The sequence below is a fragment of the Chiloscyllium plagiosum genome, unplaced genomic scaffold (assembly GCF_004010195.1).
Source record: "Chiloscyllium plagiosum isolate BGI_BamShark_2017 unplaced genomic scaffold, ASM401019v2 scaf_10529, whole genome shotgun sequence".
Taxonomy (NCBI): domain Eukaryota; kingdom Metazoa; phylum Chordata; class Chondrichthyes; order Orectolobiformes; family Hemiscylliidae; genus Chiloscyllium; species Chiloscyllium plagiosum.
The window spans coordinates 43716-69632 of NW_025215356.1; the positions used below are offsets into that span (position 1 = coordinate 43716).

Consider the following 25917-nt stretch of genomic DNA (forward strand, 5'->3'; position numbering starts at 1 on the left):
AGGATGAAGTGTGAGAAAGCTGCCATGTGCAGAGCTAGCTGTGTTCTGTTACACTGAATGTAAAACTAATGGAGGGGTATGACTTGAAGTAGTCAGGCTGTGGACTGACTGCATTACATTGTTGCCTAAATTCTGAATTCACAAGACATTGCATATCAGTACAACAAAGGACTGATAGTAATGGAGTGACATTGCACACATACACACATTATTGGTAAGGTGTCAATATATACTCTATTTACAACATGCTTTCAAAGAACACAGCCAACTAACATCTTGGAGACCAATAAAGCACCTCAGCACCACCCTGGAAATCTATTCATTCAGAAGCCTGTTGCCTTGTTTACAGAGTAATTGGCCCAAATGCAAACATGGCTATCAAAAATCGCCAGCTGTGAATGGCAAAACAAACCATGTGACACAGTTACTGTCGACAGACATCTCAAACTGCATTCCATGAATAAGGTTACTATCTGTGCATGCAGAGTGCAATTTTCTCCCAGCTCTTAAAGAAATAAGCAGTTGTAAAAAGAAAGCTGTGAAGTGTATGGGTCACATGGTTTTGATCATGTGCTATTGTCGTAGGGGACACTAATCTATTTCTGATCAAACAAACACAGCCTATTGAGAGCGCAGAATTGGCTATCAATTTCTCCCCCACATTTTGCATCAAGGACAAAGTCAATTAATCTGGCCTGTATTTAATTATTTATCTTAAATGAAAGACACGTTGCAACACAATTACGCAGGACTGATTCTTTTGCCTGTGGTTTCTCTTTTTCACTCACCTGCTTTAAAAACACAGACAGAACAATGTCGACTACCAATGATATTTAATAGGAGGCCTGACAAGTACTTTAGGGAGAAGGGAATAGATAGTAACAATAGTATAGAGTTAGAAGAGGAAAGATAGCAGGATACTCAATCCTATGACACTGAACTAGCTCAAAGGCATTTATCCTTGGTAACAATCTTGGGATAGTACAGATCCTGCTTATAAAAGGCAGACACATAATCCTTATTTCCCTGGGATAGGGACAGGTGTACGAAATTACCGTTTTATTCCTTATTCGTATAAGATCTGATACTGAACCGGCTCCACAGTATTCCATGACTATCCATAGGTCTGTGTTCTTAAAATAACTTCCATAATACTTCACCACATGAGGGCTGTGGAGAAAGAAAAAGACTGTTAAAAGTCACAGGATGCTACACATAGCTAAAGAATAGTTAGTACAGTGAAGAGTCAGTAGATCTAACGATTAGGACGAGAGCTTGAATGCCCGAAACATTGATTCTCCTGCTCCTCGGATGCTGCCTTGACTGGCTGTGCTTTTCCAGCACCACACTCTTGACACTGATCTTCAGCATCTGCAGTCCTCACTTTCTCCTAGGTGATGGGTTGAAAGGCCTACTCCTGTTTCTGTGCCCCACATGGAATGGTGAAACACAAGGAAACAACTGATGCAGCTGATCAAGAATAGACTTTGATTCATTTTTTCTGTTCCCTCAGAACAAAATCTCTTGTTGTGCACCGTCACTGCAATTAGGTTTTCACTTTAAAAAGTATCAATCAAGGTGCGGAACCACTGGCAACACTTTGTGCCTCACCTGTCACACTGCTGCATGATGGAAATCTCTTTGATAATCTCCTGCAGGTCCGATTCCACTGGGACCTGCTTGATTGCAACCACTTGGCCTGATTCTTTATGAATGGCTTTGAATACACTGCCATAGGACCTAAGGGAAGGAACATAAAGCATTAACATTAATCCAGCAGTACAGATTTAGGTCATCCTATCTGTTCTAAGCCTCCAATAAGAGGGAATGATTGCAACAATCTTTGATACCAGTCTTTCCCAGGGTCCTTGAACATTACATTTCCCCCACCTCTCAGCCATAACAGGTGATCAGACAATTACATAGGTCTCTGTCGCTGTTACATGCAACGTGCTTTCCAATAGGGCAACAAGGTGGCTCAGTGGTTAGCACTGCTACCTCACAGCGCCAGGGACACTGATTCGATTTCAGCCTCAGGCAACTGTGTGGAGGTTGCACATTTTCCCTGGGCCTGTATGGGTTTCCTCTGGTTTCAAAGTCAAAAATGTGCAGGTTAGGTGCATTGGCCATGCTAAATAGGCCATAGCGAGAATTAGCTGTGGGAAATGCAGGGTTAGAGGGATTGGGGAGATGGGGGGGGGGGCCGTGTGTGGATTTGGCGGTCTGGGTGGGATGTTCTTCGGAGGGTCGGTGAGGAACCGATGGGCCAAATGGCCTGCTTCCACACTAGAGATTCTATGATTCCCTTTTCTCAGAGCTTAGTACAACTTTCATTTCAGAATCTGATACTAGAGGAAACAGAGGGGAAAAGCCATATATCTAACTACAGTGCTCAATGAGATTTGTTATTATACACATTCTCACAATTGTTCATATTTCAATCATCTATTATTTTTATGCTCCAAAAATAAATAAATTGCAGTTAAAAAGAATCCTTCAGGGTCTCAGAACAAAATATTTTACAAACCTCAGATTACTTAAATGCAATCTGTGCAGTAAACAGGAAATGCCAAAGACAACCATGAGTGTTTAGTAAAGCTCCTTCCAACAGGTAGCAGCTTTGCAACACTCACTGTTTCTGTTTATATACAAAGTAGACAGTTAACTCTATTATGAATCAACGAATGAGAGTCCACAGTCCAAATAATCAGCACATTGGTGTTAACAAGTTCCATTTGCTTTCGGTGACTGATGATAAAACTAGCACAGTCCAATGTCCCTTACTAACAGGTATGGGGTGCAGTTAGGAAAACTTACTGAATGGCAGAGATGCTCAAAAGGCCAAATAGCCAAACCTTGCTCCTAGCTGCTATATTTCCATGTTTAACTCTTTTAATCCCAACAATTCGTAACTCATCCAGAGGCTGTAAACATTTCACAAAAGCCCAACTGTTGGCAACACTGTCCTGTATCATCAAAGAAGTCTCAGTGGTATCTTGCAATGCAGTGATTATTGACACTAAAATGGGCAGAAACAGGTATTGACGTTGCCACGAGACTGAGAAACAGAATGAAAGGGAGCGCTTACACCAGACATGGCTTTATTTAGTATCAAATCATGGAATCCATACAGTGCAGAAAGAGATCATTTGGCCCACTGAGTCTGCACCAACCCTCTGAAGAGCATCACACCCAGACCCACACCACCACCTTACCCCTCAACCTCACATTTACCAAGGTGAAAGTGAGGACTGTTGATGCTGGAGATTAGAGTTGAAAGTGTGGAGCTGGAAAAGCACAGCAGGTCAGGCAGCGTCCAAGGAGCAGGAGAATCAACATTTCGGGCAAAAGCCCTTTTTCTTCATTCCTGACAAAGGACTTCTGGCCGAAACATTGCCCCTCCTGCTCCTCGGATGCTGCCTGATCTGCTGTGCTTTTCTGCCATCACACCCTGCACGTTTACCAAGGCTAATCCATCTATCCTGCACATCTTTGGGCTGTGGAAGGAAACCGGAGCACCCAGAGGAAACCCACGCAGACACAGGGAGAACATGCAAACGCCACACAGACAGTCACCCAAGGATGGAATTGAACATGGTTCCCTGGTGCTGAGAGGCAGCAGTGCTAAATACTGAGCCACCGTGCTGCCCTCGACATCTCATCGTGAACCTTCAGTCATTCCAGACACTTGCTTGTGACCATTGTTGTGTCACATGAGAATGGGTGAATATAACAGAACCGTGGCAATGGCTAAAACCAATTCAGATGCCGCAGTGGCCTCGACATCTCATCGTGAACCCTCAGTCATTCCAGACACTTGCTTGTTCTTTTACTATGATGATTGGCTCAAAGGTGACCATTGTTGTGTCACATGAGAATGGGTGAATATAACAGAACCGTGGCAATGGCTAAAACCAATTCAGATGCCGCAGTGGGAATCAATATCAACTGTTAAAGGGATTGCAGGGAGCAGAGGCAGACATTAGACATTTTTCAAGGTTGGATGCCAAGACAGTAGAGATTTTCTTTTGAAATGAGGTTCATCGCTTTATAAATAGAGACATAAAACAAGGAAGTTATCGTAAATCTGTATGAATCAGCACGAGGTGTCGGTTGAAGTATTATGTCTAATACTGGGCATCACAGGAGGCCTGAGAGGTTATAACAGGCTCACAGATAACGGACTTCAGCGATACGAAGCAATTAGGGAAACTGAGGTTATTGTCATTCCAGCAGGTTTATTTTTTCTAATAAGCCATCCATTCAGAGATATTATACATCTCTTGAGTGGGTTGGACTCAAATCCAGGCCTCCTGAATCAGACATAAGGATCTTTTCCTTAGAGCAGGTTTTAAAAAAAATTTTCTAATCAACCTGATCAGAGTTGCTATCGGCGAAGGTCAGACATGAACCCAGACCTCCGGGCTCAGTGATTATGGGCTGTGCCACTGCACTACAAGCCCCCTAACTATGTCAGGGTTATTTTCTGATCAACCTGTTCAGTGATTTTATTACAGACCTCTGGAGCAGGTGGGTCTTGAGCACATCTTCCCCTAAGAGGTAAGGACACTATCACTGTACCATAAGTGCCCCTCCTGTGGATCAGGTTTATTTTCTAACCAATCTGTTTAAAGATGTTATTGTACACCTCTGGAGCAGGTGGGACTTGAACCCAGACCTCTTGGCTCAGAAGTAGGTACATTATCACTACACTACAACAGCCATTCCTTAGACTGAGTAAATATTTTCCAATTAACCTGATTAGATTTGTTAATACATAACTCTGGAGCAGTGACCATCCTGGTCCAGGAGTAGGAAGACTACCACTGTGCCATAAGAGAATCCTCCTTAGAGCAAGTAGATATTTTAATGGACCTATTCAGATTCGTTGTGACATCTGTTGTAGGTGGGACTTGGACCTGGATCTTCTGGTTCAGAGTAGGAGCGCTACCACTGTGTCACAAGAGCCCTTTTCCCTGAGAGCAGGTAGAGATTAGGGAGAGTTGGAATACAGCTGTTCAAATGAAGATAGATAGGGAACAACTGTTCATGTTCAGTTGAATGTAAGAGCACTTGTGGATATTACAAAAAGCAGCTGTTCCAAGTATATGAAAAGGAGAAAAATGCAGCAGTTGCCAGTGACAAGGTGGTCAGTAACAAGCGTTTAAGGAAATTAACAAAAATGCCAAAGATGATGAGAAATATTTTGATGCGGTGACTTGTGATGACTTGGATAGGTGATCAGTGATTCAAAAGAGAAGTGGAAGACTACTTGGGGAAAAGGACAGGAGTGAGTGGGACTATTTGAATAGCTCGTTTTAAAGGGCAAGTGCAGGCACAATCAGCTGAATGACCTCCCTCCTTCCTTGTTTCACCGTTCTGATTCACTACCCATACTGCTTATCCTCTCCTTGCTTTGGTGAGCAACCGTCTTTATTGGGCTATTTCCCTGAGCCATCCTGGGAATCGATTGCACAGAAATCACTTTGCTCATGTTTTTGATCATTCGGTAAGTTTGTAGCATCATGTTAGTGGATGATAACAGTAATTATTTACTTCTCTGTACTAGTGAGTTTTGAGAAGATTTGTAGCGCAGGTTGAGGTTCTGAATGTAGGTTTGCTTGCTGAGCTGGAAGGTTCATTTTCCAGCAAACCTACATCCAGAACTTCTCTGTACTTGACATTTCAAGTTTTTAAAAATTTATAAATTTGCAGGAATACTTGATCAACTGGCACTTTCCTGGTCCCATAGGTGCTTGTTACTGTTTGCTGTAGTTTGGACAGTTCTTGGATGGGGATGGTTGCATAGAGTAATGAGCCTGACGAGGCGAGAATATAGTCACTGAGTTATAGAGAGCTCGAGTACAGGTTGTAGCCCATCGAGTCTGCACAAGCCAAAAGCTATTCTACTCCCATTTTCCCACAGTTAGCTCAAAGCCTTGTATGCATCCATCAGACTCTATCCAAAGTTATCACATTTAGATTACTTTAGTCCCCAAAAGAAGCGTTGGCATGAAACCCTGAAAAAGTTACTTGAAACTAAGTACATTTAAGCTCAGGTACCTAAAAGCTCCAGGAAGCAGCTATCAGCATTTCCTGTCCAGGAGTTAAAGTCACAATTGCCATAAGCTTATCGAAGTGTATGAATTTTGTTTTTCCTGAAGTGGGTACTGTACAAGGGTGCTTTGGATCATACTTTCACTACGCTAGATCTTTGAATCTGTGCCACGGTAAATTGTTTGGCTTATTCAATTTTATCTTCATTTCTTTTGGTTAATAAACTTTTGTTTCATTGTTAAAACAAAACCTGCAACATTGCGTGCATTTGTTTCAGTGAGAGACTACCTTGTTAAAAGCAAACAAAACTTAATCTAGGAAGCACTTCAACACATGGAGGTTCAGAACTCTCTGCCACAAAGGGCAATGTTACTTTTAAATTGGAGATGAATAAATTTTTACCAAGAAAGGTATTAAGGGGTATGGGTCAAAGGCAGGTAAATGAGTTAGGCCACAGAGCAGCCATGATCGCATTGGACTGCAGAATAGACTCGAGAAACTGAATGGCCTAACTTGGTTCCTATGTTTCAGCCTGGGATCTGACATTAGATTAGATTAGATTAGATTACTTACAGTGTGGAAACAGGCCCTTCGGCCCAACAAGTCCACACCGCCCCGCCGAAGCGCAACCCACCCATACCCCTACATTTACCCCTTACCTAACACTACGGGCAATTTAGCACGGCCAATTCACCTGACCTGCACATCTTTGGACTGTGGGAGGAAACCGGAGCACCCGGGGGAAACCCACGCAGACACAGGGAGAACGTGCAAACTCCACACAGTCAGTCGCCTGAGGTGGGAATTGAACCCAGGTCTCTAGCGCTGTGAGGCAGCAGTGCTAACCACTGTGCCACCGTGCCGCCCATGTTCAATGATAACATTGGGATTATAGCAGGGTGTATACCCCCAACAACAGAGCACTGCAGTAGACCAGGACAAAGCAGCCGGCTTGATTGGCACCACATCCACAAGCATTCACTCTCTTCACCACCAATGCTCAGTCACAGTAGTGTGTACTATCTACAAGACATACTGCAGAAATTCACCAAATTTCCTCGGACAGCACCTTCCAAACCTACTGGATCACTTCCATATAGAAGAACCAGGGCAACAGATATACGGGAACACTACCACCTTCAAGTTCCCTCCAAGTCTGTCATCATCCTGACTTGGAAATTAGTTGCTATTCCTTCACTAACACTGGGTCAAAATCCTGGAATTCCCTCCGTAAGGGTACTGTGGATCAACCTGTAGCATGTGGACCAGGAAGGGTCAAGGAAGTTGCAGATGACAGGTACTTAAAGTATTTCAGTCCCTGGCTCAGAGTAGAACTCTCAGCCAAGAGACTGAGCTGAATGTCTGGAATGACACTCCAGTGCAATGATGAAGGTGGTTTGCACTGCCAGAGGTGACATTTTGTGGATGCGACCTTGTCTGCACACTTCAGTGGACATAAAATTTTTATCCCTTAACTAACACCAGCAAAAGTGATCATCTGGCTACCACTTTGCTGTTTGAGAGAGGTCTATGCAGAACCATAGCACACAGACTGCCATTCAGCCCACCTTGCCTGCACTGGCTTTTTGAAACAGCTCTCCAATAGTCTCAGCCTCTGCCCTTAGCCTGCGATTTTGCTTTTCCCCTTTGCATATTTATGAATTTGTCCTTTGAAAGTTACTGCTGAATGCATTTCGACTGCCTTTTCAAGCAAAGCACTGCAGATCACAATCGAAAAAAAGTTTGAAATAAACACAACGGCTCCTTATACATTACTTCTGCACTCGTCTAAAGGAAGCAGTTTTGACTAAAACATTAACATTATGGGCCTGCTGATAACTTTTGCAATAGTACCAACAGAATCAAAAGCTTGCTGCAAAACGCACTTGCTGACAAGTGCGGAGGGTGTCCATTGCAGGGTTTATTAGCACAGCCTCTCTGCAAAACCCCTGATCTTTCCTCTGCAACAGGAAACCCGCAAGCCAAATCTTGCTACAGTTTAAGGGAAGCTGTCTGACTGTGCCTTCTCCAAGTGCAACTGTGTTACACAGTGAAAACAGAAGCAAAAACACACTAAGATCCAACCCTTGAATTCCAGTGTTTGTCAACGGCTTTTCATCAGGGCAAGTCCAGCCATGATCTGGGTATATTCTTCAGAATAATGTCCCTTCATTTTCAATTAATGAATACGAAAAGAGGAATTTTAGGCAATTTGCCCTAGATCAAGTTCTCTGCAATTCTGTTGTAAAGCTACATATTAAAGGAAGAGGCCACAAAAAACGTTGTGGGTTTAAGTCAGTTTTATAACTATCAGTTTTAGTTAACCCACTCCCTCCTTTAATCTGATGTGGGCAGACACTCAATATTTTGGTAGGTGCCAGCCAGAGCTCAGCAAAACAGGTCCAGCTTGAGTCTGAAGGTTGTGGCTGGAGTACCACTCCAAAAACTTTCAACACAAAATCTAGGCTGATAGTTCAGCACTCCCTTGTTACTGTGCTGGAGTGTCAGGAGGTGCTTAAAACTTAGCCCCCTCAGGTGCTCTTTGAGGCAAAGTGGGAAAGCTCTCCTCCTCTCAGCTTTCAAGTCTCATCAACACAGCAAATAACGTCAACACGGTTAATGCAGTCCTGCCAGCATGGATACAAGTAACAGCAATCAGACACAACTCGGTCAATAAGCTCAATAAACTTCAATGACAATTGAAATTATTCATCTAGTCTCCCGTTCAGTTCTGCTAAGGCTGTACAGCCTTCACAGTGCATCATGAATTAAAAACAACATGCTCCCAGCCCTGTCCCTCAGTCTGACCCCGAAAGACTACCTTTTTAGTTTATGTATTTACGACTGCAGACTGAATTGGAAAAAGAATGGTTTTAAAGCTAAAGATTACTGAGGATTGCTACACCTTTTAAAAGCAATTCACATGACACTCATCATAAATAGTTGCTGATTTAAGCAGTAGTGTGAGCCGAACGTGCAGATAAATTAGAGCCAAGGGGTGTGTACAAATGGATCTTTGGCTGGCAACAAAAAGCTGGCTGATCTGTCAACTAGTGGCTAGTTTTTGATGAAAAGGCTTTCTGCTTGTGATTGGCACCCAGATAATTAAACAGCTCGCAGGTATGAATGGGATAATCAGAAGCAAATGGATCTCCACAAAGGCAGAAGGTACCTCTTTCCTCTATAGTAGGCCTGAAAAGACACAGTTTATTTTCCCTTTCCAGTTGATGAGGGCTTTTAAATGATATTAAGCAGGGGCCAGTCACCCTGTGTCTTCTTTAAACAAGTGAAAAGTACTAAAGGAAGAAAGATCAAAAAGCAGCATTCTGCTAAGTACAGGGCTCATCTCAGCAAATCCTGCAGACAGGGCCCTCTGAACTACCTTCCCAGTCTTTCCTTCTGCCCAGAACACACATTTTGTGTGCATTTGAATGTGTGCACAGAGGGGTGTTTATATGGGATTGGAATTTTAAGTACTAGACTTCTTTGTTAACGCCTCATATTTGTTTATCTGTAGCCAGAATCTATTCATTTGTAATAAATAATAATACTTGTTAAGTGTAGAAACCTGGCCCATGCTTTCTGACCTTGGTCTGAAAACCAAGTAAACCAGAGAATTGCAAAAACTTTCATGAAATTTTTAACTTTTATTCCAACTCTAGGAATAGTGGGGCTTATTTCTTGCGTGCTACCCTAGTGAGGCATTTCACAATAACAATCTGCATTTATAAAGCTCCTTTAATACAATGTCACAAGGCTCTTCATAGATGTTTTTTTTTTAAAAAATGGCACTGATCCCCAAGTTAGCATAAGTGATCAAAAGACAGATCATAGAGGTTAGCTTTAAGAGATACCTTAAGTGAGGAGAGGTAGACAGGGAGGCAGAGATTGGAGGAAATTCCAGAGTTCAGGACCCAGGTAGGTGACAGCACGGCTGCCAATTATAGAATGAAAGATATTGGAAATGCTCAAGAAGCCAGAACTAGAGGAGCGCAGAAGTTGTGGAGTGGAGGGTTGAGGGAGGTTAGAGAGAAAGGGAAGGGATGAGACCATGGAGCATTTGAATACAAAACTGAATTTTAAGTTCAAGGTATTGTTTAAACTAGGAGATCCTGTAGGTCAGGAAACACAATGGGCATTAGGTGGTTATACAGTCATAGAGATGTACAGCACGGAAACAGACCCTTCAGTCCAACTTGTACATGCCGACTAAATAGTCCTACCCAATCCGCCACCTCCAAACAGACCCCAGCACCAAGGATATATTTCCCTCGCCTCCCCTATCAGCTTTCCGTAGAGACCACTCCCTCCGCGACTCCCTTGTCAGATCCACACCCCCCACCGACCCAACCTCCACTCCCGGAACCTTCCCTTGCAACCGCAGGAGGTGCAACACTTGCGCCCACACCTCCCCCCTCATATTTATATGTACAGAAACAGACACATACCACCACGTGAGGCCAGGGTGTTGCCATCGTATGAGAAGCTAAGACAGGAGGTGTCACTGCCAGGAGCATGTGCCTGTCGATTATGAAACTTCGTATGAACCTATGGTATGAATGAACAAAGATTAACAGAACATAATCAGAACATCAGCCACAGCTGTCTGCTCAACATCTGCTTCAAACATGACTGTACACGATCAGAGGCATCATACCCGAGATTTCCTTCATGCTCAAACAGCAATGTCCGACAGAGGCATCCCCAGGAGATCACTCTGTGAAACTCAAGCTGGCTTGTCTGACTTATTGGTCTGAATTTTTCAAACAAACAACCTAGCCAAGCTTTCAATTCACCCCGACTCCCCAAAATCCACTGTTCCAGCAATAAAGTTTCAACTTTGATCTCCAGCATCTGCAGACCTCACTTTCTCCTACCCAATCTAGTCCCATCTACTTGCACTCGAGTATTAAAATTCCCTTGAAACATGAACAGCTGAAATGAAGACTTGGTCCATTGGTGCTGTGTGTGTGTGTATGTTTTGGTCTTAATGTCTACTCCTATTCTCAAACTATATGATTAACTGGATTGTAGATGATCGAAGGCAGGAGTCAAAACCCCTTGGTTGTCGAATTAATGTGCGGGTGCCTGAGTTTTGAATACAATCAAGATAGCAGACTGCGATTCTGGGCTGGAAAATATTGAAGTAATCAAACTCGACAGTAACAGCAGCACAAACGAGGGCTTCACTACCAATAGGCTGAGAGAAAGACAGGAAATAGCTACGTAGTTGGAGACTAGAGCAAGGTGGTCAAATAAACAACACTGAAACAAAGATTTGCATTCAGGCAGCCCTTTCCATGATATCACTAAGCTCAATCAGCTGAGTCAATCAAGTGTTTTGAATTAAACCCCCTGTGGGATGGCAGGAAATACAGTAGTCAATTTGTACAGAGTATGGTCCCACAGCCAGCAATGTGATAATGATATTTTTTTTTTAAAATGGTACTGATTGCATGACAAACCCTTGTTCACATAGCATATCCAGAAATTACATCAAACCTCATCACACTAAGATGACAAGGAGTAAAAGTTGATGCTCCCAATTAGGGAAGAGAAGGGACACAGGGAGATTATTGTATTAAGGTAAATCCATTCTTTTCTATAAAGCCATTGTAAATATGCATTTCTTTTGGAATGAAGTAGTTTGAATCAAAATAAAATGCAAAGCCATTTAAAACTAAGGCATTCATCTGAGGGTTGAAAAGAAAGTGGTTTTTAATTCAAAAGTTGCAGACATTCCAGACATCACTTGTCCTGGGAGGGCTTTCTGTAATTTAAAATGATCTGGAAACATTTACTGCAACACATCTCTTGGCATTTATTTTTCCAGACAAAGTTCACATCCAACATGGATTAAGACTTCAATTAAGTCAGTCACGGTGAAATTGCACATGTAGCGCTCTCACTACCAAACCAGAAGGGCATGCTTTCTAGACTCATTCCAGGGATGTGACCACAGAACTTAGCCTTACACCCATGTGTACTGCAGAACGAATGCTGCACTGGAGAAGGTGCAGTCTTCTGGAGGAGTCATTTAACATTGACCTGGCCAGCTTTCTCAGGCAGATGAAGATGCTCCCGTAATGTTAATGAGAGAAATAAAGTGGCTGTTCCGGTGACCGGGCCTCTCTGTCTCTCAACAAAGACAATTTTGTTTTAAAATATGATCTGGCCATTATCACATTGCTGTTTATAGGGGCTTGCTGTGCACGATTTGGTTGCCTCATTAGCTACATCACAACAGTGACAATGCATCTAATATACTGAACTGGCTGTAAAACACTTTGAACACCCTGAAGTGGTGAAAGGCATTGTAAGTCTCTAACCTCTTCCCAATGTAACAAGAAGAAGGGACAAAATCAAAATAGGTGAGACATGTATTTACAAAAATAATTCAGACCGTAGGAGCTTTTAGCGTCGGTCTCTGTGCTGGAAGACAGACATAAACTCAATTGTTGGGAAAAGTTAGTTTAGCATTGATATTAAAGTCATACCGCATGGAAAATGGCCCTTCAGCCCAACCCGTCCATGCCAACCAGGTCTTCTAAACTGAACAAGTCCCATTTGCCTGTGATTGGCCCATATCCCTCTAAACCTTTCCCATCCATGTACCTGTCCAAATGTCTTTTAAATGTTTTAATTGTTATCATTTAACCTTTCCCCAAATTTGATCATGAAATAATTTCATCAGTCACTGTGGGTCATAGACGACAGTTAAGGAGGGGATCAAATCCATCTGGTGAAACCATGCCTCTCATTCGTTACTTATTAATAAAATATGTTTAAGGATTTTGCAGCTAAGAGGAAATAGCTCATTATTCAAGCCCAAGTCACTGATCAGGACTTAGATAATTCCTGTTCAAAATGCTCAACCTTCCGTGGCTGTGTGAAATACATACAATTATAAAACATACTCATTAATTGAAAAAAAAAATCAGAGGTTGACAACACAGAAAAGTATCCTTCAGCCCATCAAGCCTATGCCCGTCAAAACAAGCGCAGAACTATTCTATCCCATTTTCCAGCATTTGGCCATAGCCTTGAGTGCCTTGGCATTGCAAGTGCACATCCAAATACTTAAATGTTATGAGGTGTTCCACCTCTGGCACACTTAGAGTTCCAGATTCCCACTGCCCTCTGGGTGGAAAAGAATCTTTCCTCATGTCTCCTACAAACCTCCTGCCTCTTATCTGAAATCAATGCTCCCTAGCCACTGATGCCTTCACCAAGGCAAAAAAAAAACACATACATACTAAAAATAAGCAAAAGGATTGCTCCAGCTGGAGGATTTTGAAAACAGTCGATGAGCATGTTGCCAGGGTTGGAGGATTTGAGCTATAGGGAGGGGTGGACTGGGCTGCCAGAGGAATGGTGAATCACAACATTTAAAAGGCATCTGGATGGGTATATGAATAGGAAGGGGTTGGATGGATGGATATCTGGTCGGCATGGATGAGTTGGACCAAGAGGCTGTTTCCATGCCAACATTTCTATGACTCTATTTGCCACAGCAAGCAAAGTCACAGAAGGAATAATTTACAGTACTTGAATTGAATTAACCTTTTCCGGCCTACAGCAGCCCAAACATTATCACCATCTTTTGTCTGCTACCATTTTACCTGGGGTCACCGCAATATTGGTTATTGACTCTTCTCCATCATGTCTTGTCAGTTATCCATGCATTCCTCTGCCAAAGATGTTGCTTTTAAATCTCTCCTAGGACCAATTGTGTGCACTTGCTGGCTAGCAACACGTCTAAATCTTGAATTTGTGCAAACCTACTTCAGATTATAATTTGTAGATAATAAAGTGAAACCTGCACCTTAACATTCTGCAGCTGCAAGATTTGAGTAGGTTGACTTTCAAGGGATGTACTGAAAGAACAGCCTAATGGAATCAAGAATTATCGGGGAAAAAAACAGGAAGGGGGAGTTGAGGGGTGTTCAATCTGCCATGATCTCATTAAATGAGAGAGCAGACTCAATGAGCTCAATGGCCTCTGATCCTAGACCTTACAGTCTAATTAAGGACCACTGAAAGCAGATCCTCAATAACCGACTCAGACAGACCCTCTGTGTTGGGAATATATAGGAGGCAACTCAGTGTGACCTACTACAGAGTAGAGCCAGAGTTGAGCGTTTGAAGTTATACAATGGAGGAAGAACAGGGGTATTTGACTGCTTTTGCTAAATATAACTGGTGATTGCTGAGTAGGATTGGCAAGTATTTCTATTTTTGAATCTTTAGAAGTCAAGTTTTTTTCCTCTTTTTCTGAAAAATCGCTAGTTAGGTGTGACATCGACACTGGTATATTAGAAAAGGGTAAAATAACAATAAAATGTTAAGGGTGGGGATTCTTCAGTATATGGAGCAGGGATACAAAAGGGAGATAATTAATAATAAATAAAATACAATGGGATGTCAGTTTGTGTGGTGCTTTGTAGCTGCAGTATGTGGGAGCTGCTGGACACCAAGATGATCCACAATGAACACGTCAGTAGCAAGAGTTTGTGGTTCAAGCAACTACAGATTGGAGTTGAGGAGCTGGAGTCCAAGCTGCAGATACCAGGAAGATGGAAAGTTATTTTGCTCCAAGAGATGATCACATGCTTTAGATTAGTTAATTCAAACTTATTCTGTGATCAAGGAAAGAATGGTATGTTCAGAGGCAAGACAGGTATGGAGACCAAAGGGAAGATCTGGAGGAATTTCTGTCCCTGCAACTATCCAACAGTCCTTGCAAACTGCAGATGACAGTGAGGTCTCCAGGCAGGATGACTGAACTAACCATTGGCTACCTGTACAATGCATTGAAGTAGTGAGAGGAGGTAAGAATATAGGAGTGGTAGGGGACAGTATAATTAGGGAGACAAACTATTTTCTGCATCCCCAAGCATTACTCTCAAATATTTAGCTGCCTGTCTGGTACCATAGTTAAAGACATCCCTCAGGACCAGAGGGGAACTTGGAATGAAGGAGAGAGATCCAGTTTTTATTAGTTCCACAGCTGATGAGACTGTAAAAAGAGGTTCTGCTGAAAGATTTTTCACAAACAAAGGTAAAAGGTTTAAGCAGAAACTCAGTGGTTATAATCTCAGGGTTTCTACCCAAATCATTGCAGACAGACAGTATTTAAAGACAAGTAGTTAAATGTGTGGCTTAAAGATTGGTGTGGGAGAAATGGGTTTCAGTTTGAGGTACAATCACCAGTACTTGGATAAGGGAGTCGAAGGGTGGGTCAGTAAATTTGCAGATGATACGAAGATGGTGGAGTTGTGGATAGTGAGGAGGGCTGTTGTCAGCTGCAAAGGGACTTAGATTTGATGCAGAGCTGGGCTGAGGAGTGGCAGATAGAGTTCAACCCTGCCAAGTGTGAGGTTGTCCATTTTGGAAAGACAAATAAGAATGCGGAATACAGGGTTAACGGTAGGGTTCTTAGTGAGGTGGAGGAACAGAGGGATCTTGGGGCCTATGTTCATAGATCTTTGAAAGTTGCCACTCAGGTGGATAGAGATTGTAAGAAGGCCTATGGTGTATTAGCATTCATTAGCAGAGGGATTGAATTCAAGAATCGTGAGGTGATGTTGTAGCTGTATAGGACCTTGGTAAGGCCACATTTGGAGTACTGTGTGCAGTCCTGGTTGCCTCATTTTAGGAAAGATGTGGAAGCTTTGGAGAGGGTGCAGAGAAGATTTACCAGGATGTTGCCTGAAATGGAGAATAGGTCGTACGAGGATAGGTTGAGAGTACTAGGCCTTTTCTCATTGGAACGGCGAAGGATGAGGGGTGACTTGATAGAGGTTTATAAGATGATCAGAGGAATAGATAGAGTAGACAGTCAGACTTTTTCCCCAGGTACAACAGACTGTTACAAGGGGGCATAAATTTAAGGTGAAGGATGGAAGGTATAGGGGAGATGTCAAGGGTGGGTTCTTTACCCAGAGAGTGGTGGGGGCATGGAATGCGCTGCCTGTGGGAGTGGTAGAGTCAGAATCTTTGGTGACCTTTAAGCGGCAATTGGATAGGTACATGGATGGGTGCTTAAGCTAGGACAAATGTTCGGCACAACATCGTGGGCCGAAGGGCCTGTTCTGTGCTGTATTGTTCTATGTTCTATGTACTGGAGTAGAAGAGAGCTGTTCTGGTCAGACAGGCTTCACTTAAACCAATGGCTGGGACCAGTGTCCTGGAGAATCAAATAGCTAGGGAGGTAGGGAGGGCATTAAACTAATTAGGGAAAGAGGGAATGCATACATTAGAAAGCAAAAGCATGTTGTGGCATTGTACGGCAAATACTTTGAAGATGATACTCAGAATGGGAATACGAGTATTGTAAAACTTACAGATTTGTGGTCACTATTCCAAAGGAATCCCCCACTGCAACCTCTACCACCTGGCCTGGCTCATTCCCCAACACCAGGTCCAATATGGCTCCCTCCCCTAGTTGGACTATTGACATACTGATCTAGAAAACTTTGCTGGCTGCTCCTTACAAATTCTGCCCGATCCAGACCTCTGACACTAAGTATATCCCAGCCAACTTTGGGAAAATTAAAATCTCCCATCATCACCACCCTGTTGCCTCTACATCTTTCCATAAACTGTTGACCTATTTGTTCTTCTACCTCACGCTCACTGTTGGGAGGCCTGTAATACAGCCCCACCAATCTAGCTGCACCCTTATTTCTCAGCTCTACCCATAATGCCTCACTGCTCAAGAACTCCATCGTGTCCTCCTTTAGCACACAGCGGAGATAACATCCCTGACCAGCAATGCAACTCCTCCCCTCTTTTACTTCCCTCCCTGTCCTGTCTGAAGCATCTAGTTGCCAATCATGCCCTTCCTTCAACAAATTCTCTGTGATCACAATAACGTCATATTCCCAGGCACCAAAGAAGCCCTAAGTTCATCTGCCTTACCCACTATACTCCTTGCATTAAAGTAAATGCACTTCAGACCACCAGTTCCTTTGCATTCATCTGCTCTCTGCCTACTCTTCCCCTTGGTAATGCTAACTTCATGATCCTTACAGTCTCTAGTTTCAACCTCGCTGTCTCCTAGTCTTCTCTTCTGGTTTCCAGCCGCCTGCTACATTAGTTTAAACCCTCCCCAACAGCAGTAGCAAAAACTCCCCTAAGGACATTAGTTCCAGTCTGGTTCAGGTGTAGACCGTCCAATTTGTAATAGTCCCACCTTCACCAGAACTGGACCAAATGTCCCACAAATCTGAACGCTTCTGTCTTACACCATCCCTTAAGCCACGTGCTCACCCTGTCTATACATTCATTTCTACACTGGTTAGCACATGGCACTGGTAGCAATCCTGATATCAATACCTTTGAGGTCCTCCTCTTTAACTTCTCTCCTAGCTCCCTGAATTCAGCTTTCAGGACCTCATCTCATTTTTTACTTATATCATTGGTGCCTATATGCACCACGACAACTGGCTGTTCACCCTCCCCTTTCAGAATGCTCTGTAACTGATCGGTGATATCCCTGACCTGAGCACCTGGGAGGCGACATACTGTCTGGGAATCTGGTTTTCAGCCACAGATCTGCCTATGTACTCGCCTTACAGTAGAATCCCCTATGACTATGGCCCTACGAGTCTTTTTCCTGCCCTTCTGAACAGCAGAGCCCGCCACGGTGCCATGATCTTGGCAACTGCTGCCCTCCCCTGGTGAACCATCATCCCCAACGATACACCTGTTTTGGAGGGAGATGACCGCAGGGGACATCTCCCTACTCTTTCTCTGGCTTTTGGTCACCCATTCGCCGTCTCCCTCAACAATTCTCATCTGTGGTGTGACCAATTCACTAGACGTGCTATCTACAACCTCCTCAGCATTGTGGATGCTACACAGTTGGAGTAAGGGAGTATTTTCCAAATGCAACCTTTAATTTATGCAGTGTCACATGGATCGTAGCTGGGGCCACAATTACTTGTAACAAAAATTAATGATAGATGGAGAAAATAAATTTACTATCACATTTATGAATGACAGAAAAATAGGTGAGAAGGCAAGTAATGACGATGACACGAGTCTACAGAGGGACACAGGCAGATTGAGTAGACAAAAACCGTGGTATTTGAAACAATGTTGGAAAATGTAACTTTGACACAAAGAATAAATCTTACTTCAATGGAGAAAGTGTGTACAAAGCTGCACACAAAGATTTGAGAGTCCTCATGCATGAGTCACAAAAAACAAGCATCCTTTTAGCAGGAAATGCAGAAGCAAATTGACTGTCCGCAATTTACAAACATTCATACTTAAAAGCAAGGTCCCACACATGGGTGCAATTTTGAAGACCCAACAGACTAACATTTCCTGTACTTACAAAAAGCTACTTTACATTGTCTTGTATTGTGTTTGATTGAATGGCGGAGTGGACTCGATGGGCCGAATGGCCTTACTTCCACTCCTATGTCTTATGGTCTTATGGTGTTCCGTCTTATATTCAAATCGTCTTAAGCTCAGCTCCAGAGTGGAAACCCTTCACAAGTCAGGGACTGCCTGTACTGCGAAAAGTATTTTAGCATTGGAGGTAGTTGGGAGAAGGTTAATTCAGGGAACGGATGAATTTTCTTATGAGGAGCAGTTGAACACGTTGGGACTGAATGATGGTATGGGATGGACCAGATCTAAAATTTGAAGTTCAAATTGGAGAAAGGCCAATTTTGACGGTATTAGGCAAGAACTTTCAAAAGCTGACTGGGGGCAGATGTTCACAGGTAAAGGGACAGCTGGAAAATGGGAAGCCTTCAGAAATGAGAGTCCAGAGAAAGCATATTCCTGTTAGGGTGAAAGGGAAGGCTGGTAGGTATAGGGAATGCTGGATGACGGAAGAAATTGAGGGTTTGGTTAAGAAAAGGAGAAAGCATATGTCAGGTATAGACAGGATAGATCAAGTGAATACTTAGAAGAGTATAAAGGCAATAGGAGTATACTTAAGAGGGAAATCAGGAGGGCAATACAGGGGTGGCTGATGGGATCTAACTCGATGTGTGCGTTGATAGAGTTCTGGTTGAAATTATCTATCAACTAACACATTGAGTTAGACCCCCATATACCACTCCCTGAGAAATAGAACAGGAAATGATGTCACCACAGGAAATGCCATCACCAACCCAAACATATAAATAGAAAGCAGGAATTATCAAGTGCTTCGCCCAGAGGTCCACAAAATATTACCCAATAGGGTGATGAAACATCTGGAAATGAACCTTCCAGCTCAGCGAACAAACCTACATCCAGAACCTCAACCTGAGCTACAAATCTTCTCAAAACTTGCCAAGAGGGCATAATCTCACTGAATTGGAAGAGTTCATTACAACAGAGGATTGTCAAAGCTGAGTTGTTATGTATAGTCAAGACTGAGATAGACAATTTTTAACCATTAAGGCAATCAAAAGTTGCAGAGTTAAGGCAGGAAAGTGGATTTAAGGATAATCAGATCATACATGATCTCCTAGAATAGTGAAGCAGACTTGATGGACAAATAGCCTCCTGCGTCAGCGTCATATGGCAAGTGTACCTTTCTGTCTAGTCTCCAGTCTTCACCTGCCCCTCCTTCCCAGCACTTCTCTCACCAGATTTCCCCTCTGTTTACGCCAGACAATGTCATTTCAATATCTTTTCAACTTCTTCCTTCAATGCTCCCACAATCTTCACTGACCCATGCTGTGCTGGTTCCTGAACACATTCCTTCCCATTACTCCTTACATGCACCTCAGCATCTGCATCACATTCGTATCCATTCATTATATCATCTTAAAGTTGCCCAAATTTTTGTACTGTACAGGTCAGCTTGTCTCAACTGTCTTGTACATTTTTTCAGTTTCAGCAATACCTTGCCCTAACACACCACTATACTCTTCCAATTAGTACAAGATCGAATCCATTGCTTAATTTGCATCTATCACAACTTAATGGTCAGGTCCTGAGGGAGTGTTGCTGAACAAAGAGACCTTGGAGTGCAGGTTCATAGTTCCTTGAAAATGGAGTCGCAAATAGATAAGATAGCGAAGAAGGCGTTTAGTATGTTTTCCTTCATATAGGAGTTAGGAGGTCATGTTGCGGCTCTGTAGGACATTGGTTAGGCTACTTTTAGAATATTGTGTGCAGTTCTCATCTCTCTCCAATAGGAAGGATGTTGTGAAACTTGAAAGGGTTCAGAAAAGATTTGCAAGTGTGTTGCCATGGTTGGAGGGTTTGAGCTACAGGGAGAGGCTGAATACACTGGGGCTATTTTCCCTGGAGTGTCAGAGGCTGAGGGGTGACCTTACAGATTATAAAATCATGAGGGGCATGGATAGGATAAATAGACAAAGTCCTTTCCCTGAGTTGGGAGAATCCTGAACTAGAGGGCATAGGTTTAGAGTGAGCAGGGAAAGATTTCAAAGGGACCTAAGGGGCAACTTTTTCACGCAATGGGAGATGTGTGTGTGGAACAACCTGCCAGAGGAAGTGGAGAAGGCTGGTACAATGACAGCATTTAAAAGACATCTGGATGGGTATATGAATAGGAAGGGTTTAGCAGGATATGGGCCAAGTGCTGGGAAATGGGACTAGATTAATTTAGGATATCTGGTCAGCATGGAAGAGTCGAACCAAAAGGTCTGTTTCTATGCTGTACATCTCTATGACTATGATTCTAACTAACCCAACTTATTTGAAATGACTCACTTTTTCCAAGGCTTCTCCCATATCTTTACACCTTCACTTTGTTCTTATTCGTTTTAATTGTTAATCTGCTTCAAAAGCTCAAAACGAATCCTTGCAGTTCAGCCTCAAATTATGACATAGCCCAATGTCTCAACAAACGTTCAGTACTTACCCTTCACCAAGTTTCTCCAACACATCAAAGACCTCTTCTGGCTGCTTAGTCAAACTGTCTTCGCTTAATTTTTTCAGAGACCTGTTGTCACGAGAGTGGAAGAAAATAAACATTTTAAAAATCAAATTTTGGAAAGAACACAGAAGTAAGTTTAATGTCAGTACCCAATCCTTCTTTAGTCACAACTCTGGTAATCCCATTTTAAATTGGCATTACTGTGATGAATGCCTTATCTTCTGCTTAACTCCAATTACAATTTTTTTTAAGATTAGATTACTTACAGTGTGGAAACAGGCCCTTCGGCCCAATAAATCCACACTGACCCGCTAAAGTGCAACCGATCCAGACCCATTCCCCTACATTTACCCCTTCACAACACTATGGGCAATTTAGCATGGCCAATTCACCTAACCTGCACATTTTTTGGACTGTGGGAGGAAACCCACAGACACGGGGAGAATGTCTGTGTGGAGTTTGCACAGTCGCTTGAGGCGGGAATTGAACCCGGGTCTCTGGCGCTGTGAGGCAGCAGTGCTACCCACTGTGCCACCATGCCGACCTGACTTTCTTGTCAGATCTCTCATACCCCTTCATTCCCATTAGATCCATTCTTTGCAAGGACTGAAAATTCCTGGACGTCCATTCAACAAGTGTTTTTGACCTTAAAGTTCAGGTCTATTCAAAATTTAGGAATAACAATAAACTGATGCTGACAATTTAACTGATTATCAGTCACGTTTCAATATTTGGTTCAATAATATAGCTTCCAAATTGGATAGCTATTGCAAATTATTCTAAAAAAGGTGCTTTTTTTTTTAAAACAGTCATCACTGTGATCATGATTAAAGGATTGTCTTTTAAGGTCTTTGTCCTACAGTTCCACTTATTTGATGGAAAAATTCCTTCCATATTCAAATCTCCTAAAATGTGAAAGAATTCCAGACTCAAATCTGGCAAGAGCTGAGCACTAGTTAATCAATAAACACTTGCATCACAGAGGATGACAAACACCTCACAGCAATTTATGCAACTGAATCTTCATTGACTGAGTGCACTATTCTAGAAAGACAACATTCTTGTCTGGGAATATTGATGAAAAGATAGACATGCTGCAAAAGCTTTATATCTTGTACTTATCAGGGCAAATAGGAAACAAGAATGTTAAGTTTCGAAAAGATCACAACCATTTATACTGCAGCAGAATAGGATGCTGATAGGTTGGCAGGTCAACTCTCACTGGCTGAGGTATTGCCATGAAGGAAGTAACAGGGAACTGCAAGTTCCTCAAGTAATTCAAAAAAAGGCTAGGCTTGAACAAGTTCCTCTTATTTGCAGAGAATGAGTCACTGTGTTATGTCACTTCCAGTAACACGTGAGCCACATTGGTAGCTCAACTGGCTAACATTAGCACACACACAGGATTTAAAGAAACATAAAAGATAGGGTCAAGAGTAGGCCATCAGACCCCTTCATCCTTCTCCAACGTTCATGATGATCATGGCAAATTGAGTTCAATACTCTAATTCTACCCTTGCCCAATATCCCCTGATCCCTTCAGCCACAAGAGCTATAGGCATATATGAAAAATAATGTTTTGACATCCACTCTCTGGGTGAAGCAATTTTTCATCTCAATCCTAAAAGGTTTACCACTTCTCCTTAAACTAGGATGCTTGGTTCTGAACTCCTCCACCTTCAGGAACATCCTTACTGCATCTACCAGTCTAGTCCTGTTAGAATTTTATGGGTTTTAGATCTCTTTCTTCTAAATTTCGGTGAATACAATCCTGACCAATCCAACCTCGCCTTATATGTCAGTCCTGCCACCTTAGGAATCAATTTGGCAGACCTTTGTAACAGCAAGAGCATCCTTCCTTAGGGCGGCACGGTGGCTAGCACTGCTGCCTCACAGTGCCAGAGACCCGGGTTCAATATTTACACATTCTCCCGGTGTCTGCGTGGGTTTCCTCCAGGTGCTCCAGTTTCCTCCCACAGTCCTAAAAATGTGCAGGTTTGGTGAATTGGCCATGCTAAATTGCCTGTAGTGTTAGGTAGCTGGGTGGGTTGCTCCTTGGAGAATCGGTGTGGACTTGTTGGGCCGAAGGGTCTGTTTCCATACTGTAAGTAATCTAATCTAATCTAAAACTGCATGCAATATTCCAGGTGAGGCCTCACTAATGCCCTGTATAATTGCAGCAAGACATTTTCGTTCCTATAGAACTCCCTCGCTATAAAGACAAACATACAATTTGCTTTCTTTCACTTCACTTGCCTTCAGCAACCTGTGCATGAGGAGAAAGTGAGGACTGCAGATGCTGGAGATCAGAGCTGGAAATGTGTTGCTGGAAAAGCGCAGCAGGTCAGGCAGCATCCAGGGAACAGGAGAATCGACGTTTCGGGCATAAGCCCTGAAGAAGGGCTTATGCCCGAAACGTCGATTCTCCTGTTCCCTGGATGCTGCCTGACCTGCTGCGCTTTTCCAGCAACACATTTCCAACCTGTGCATGAGTACAGCTAGGTGTCATTGAACATTCCCCCCTCTCAGTTTACAGCCAAACAATAATGTACCTTCTAATTCCTGCTACCAAAGTGGATACCTTCACATTTATCCACATGACACTGCATTTGCCTACTCACTCAGCAGGTCCAGATCACACCAGCACCTCTGCATCCTCCACACAGCTCACTCTTCCATCCAGTTGCACCATCGGCAAAGCTTGAGATATTACACTTTGACTCTTCATCTAAATCGTCAACATTTGATTGCTCAGCTATGCTGCCCAATCAGAATCACATTTAACTGTCAACTTTTGATCTTGCGGTTCATAACTTCACAGCAACGTAAGATAGTTTGCAGCACTGAAGTGCAATAACTAGTGTAGTGCAACAAAACACTACCAACAGTGAGAAACAGCATGGAAACAAATCAAATATTCTGTTCCTTTTGCATCACCAATACTTGGATTGAACTTCAAACAAGCTGTGGCTCTTCACTTTATAAAATAATCTGCTGAAAAGCGACTGGATAGAAGCCTTTAAGGGATCAGTTGGTGCGGTGTGAAATAAATAAGGAACTTCAATTTGTTAGGAGACCAAAATGTAGAGCCATAAATTGCTTTATCAGTGACTATCTTCTAAAGGGGAATTTAGGAGAAAAAGGTTTTTGTCTAAAGAGTGTTTAGAATGTGGAACTGGCAACAACATGGAGTAGCTATGGTGAATAGCACATAAGGGGAAGCTCAACAAAATGACAGACAAAGAAATGAGAGGATATGTTGACAGCGTTAGATGAAGTTCACGTGTAACAGAGGCACTATCACAGACCAGCTGGGCAGAAGGGACTGTTTCTGCGCTGTGGTGTTTTCACAATTCTTTGGTTACATTCTGCATTTTTTTTAATATAAAAATGGGCCGAGACTCTTCATCTTGGTTTCCCAAACAGCAACAGCCATTATTTCAATGTTATTCAGTACATGCATGCTGCTTCTGACAGCCTTCTACTTTGATCATGCAATTCACTTACAATGAACAGATTACAGACCATCTGCTGTCTCTTGGGATACTGAACCTGTGAATAGAGATGTCACCTGATATTTGTCTGCAACCAAAAATGGTGTTTCTGCAGCTTAGAACATAAGTAGCAGACCAGATCACAGTATACTTGAGTAGACCACCTATTGTTCATTCAATCTTTACTGACATGATCTGCTCTTCACATGCTTCTACATTTGCACATCCTGGCACACATCTACCTCTTGCTTCATGTCCCAAAATATTGCCGCACAAACTGTACACAAGTCGAGGTCATTACAGAGCTCCTACGTGTGGAAATTGCTGTCAAAAGGTTGCACGTGACAAGAGGACAGAGTACATTTCTTTTTGATGCTGCTTATTTTATCAACTGCCCAGAGGCGTCAACAGCTGGCAAGCCCGATGGCCATAGCCTCCTCTGGGGGTTGAGGGAAGACATTAAGGAAATGTAGTCAGTGGCTTATCAGCCAGCCCCACATGAGAATGACCCCGCCTCTGACGGTTACAAACCCTGGAAACTGGCTTGTAAGTGAGCTTCAAGTGAGGATTTCAGAACCCTATCAGTAGCGTACACTCCCATCAAGCAGGCGGACATCACAGAGCTCTTCCTGTGATCTCCCACCCTTACTTGGAGATAACGCAGAGGCTAAACCACAATGACATGAATCATACTTTACTCCCTGTACACCTCCCAGTCCCTGTGGAACGCCAAACTAGACTTAATTACATGTTAAGCAAAACTAAACATTTTATCTGGCTGTACGCAGTGATGCAAAACTGTACCAAGTTAAGGCACAGTGCAAATGGAATTCATCTAATTATTCCTGTTTATTTTTAAATTCAACCTCCACCTACTCCACCTAAAATGCCCACAAACTGGCATCATTTCAAAGCATCTGACTGTGCTTGTTATTTCAGTCCAATTTTTGTCCTGTTAGCAAGTACAGTTTTGTCATTGACCAGCAAAGCCTTAATGGTCTCAACAAAGCAGTGCGAGAATCAATATCCCAAATTGGCAAAAATTGAATTTCTCTTTATACTCCAGTCGTTTACCTAGCTGTAGCAGACAAGCAGGAGGCTGGAAGAACACAGCAAGCCAGGCAGCATCAGGAGGTGGAGAAGTCCACGTTTCGGATATAACCCTTTTTCAGGAATGGGGGTGGGGATAGAGGGAGCTGCAGATAGAGATAGAGGTGGGGGGGGGCGAGGGCAGAAGTCGGAAGGATCATGCACGAAACATAAACTTCTCCATCTCCTGATGCTGCCTGGCTTGCTGTGTTCTTCCAGCCTCCTGCTTGCATACTTTGGATTCCATCATCTGCAGTTTCTTGGTCTCTTTACTTAGCTATCCCAGGTTGCCTAGCTTAGCACCAGAACGGCATTGTCTACCTTGGGTGAAAAGTTTGAAATTGTAAGCCCTACTCTGGAGTTTTGAATATGTAAGTCCCAGCTGATATTTCAGCCCAGCACTGAAAGAGGCTGTAC

General features: G+C 42.9%; 1 protein-coding gene across 1 annotated transcript in view; it reads right to left on the bottom strand.

Moving 5' to 3' along the window:
- LOC122548300 (serine/threonine-protein kinase 3/4) overlaps positions 1-25917 on the bottom strand; it is a 63888-nt gene that overhangs the window by 23292 nt on the left and 14679 nt on the right. The window contains exons 2-4 of the mRNA XM_043686828.1: positions 20903-20983; positions 1612-1740; positions 1056-1170 (exon numbers count right to left, since the gene is read on the bottom strand). Of these exons, the coding sequence (XP_043542763.1) occupies positions 1056-1170; positions 1612-1740; positions 20903-20983 (325 nt within the window). The remainder of the gene's footprint in view (positions 1-1055; positions 1171-1611; positions 1741-20902; positions 20984-25917) is intronic.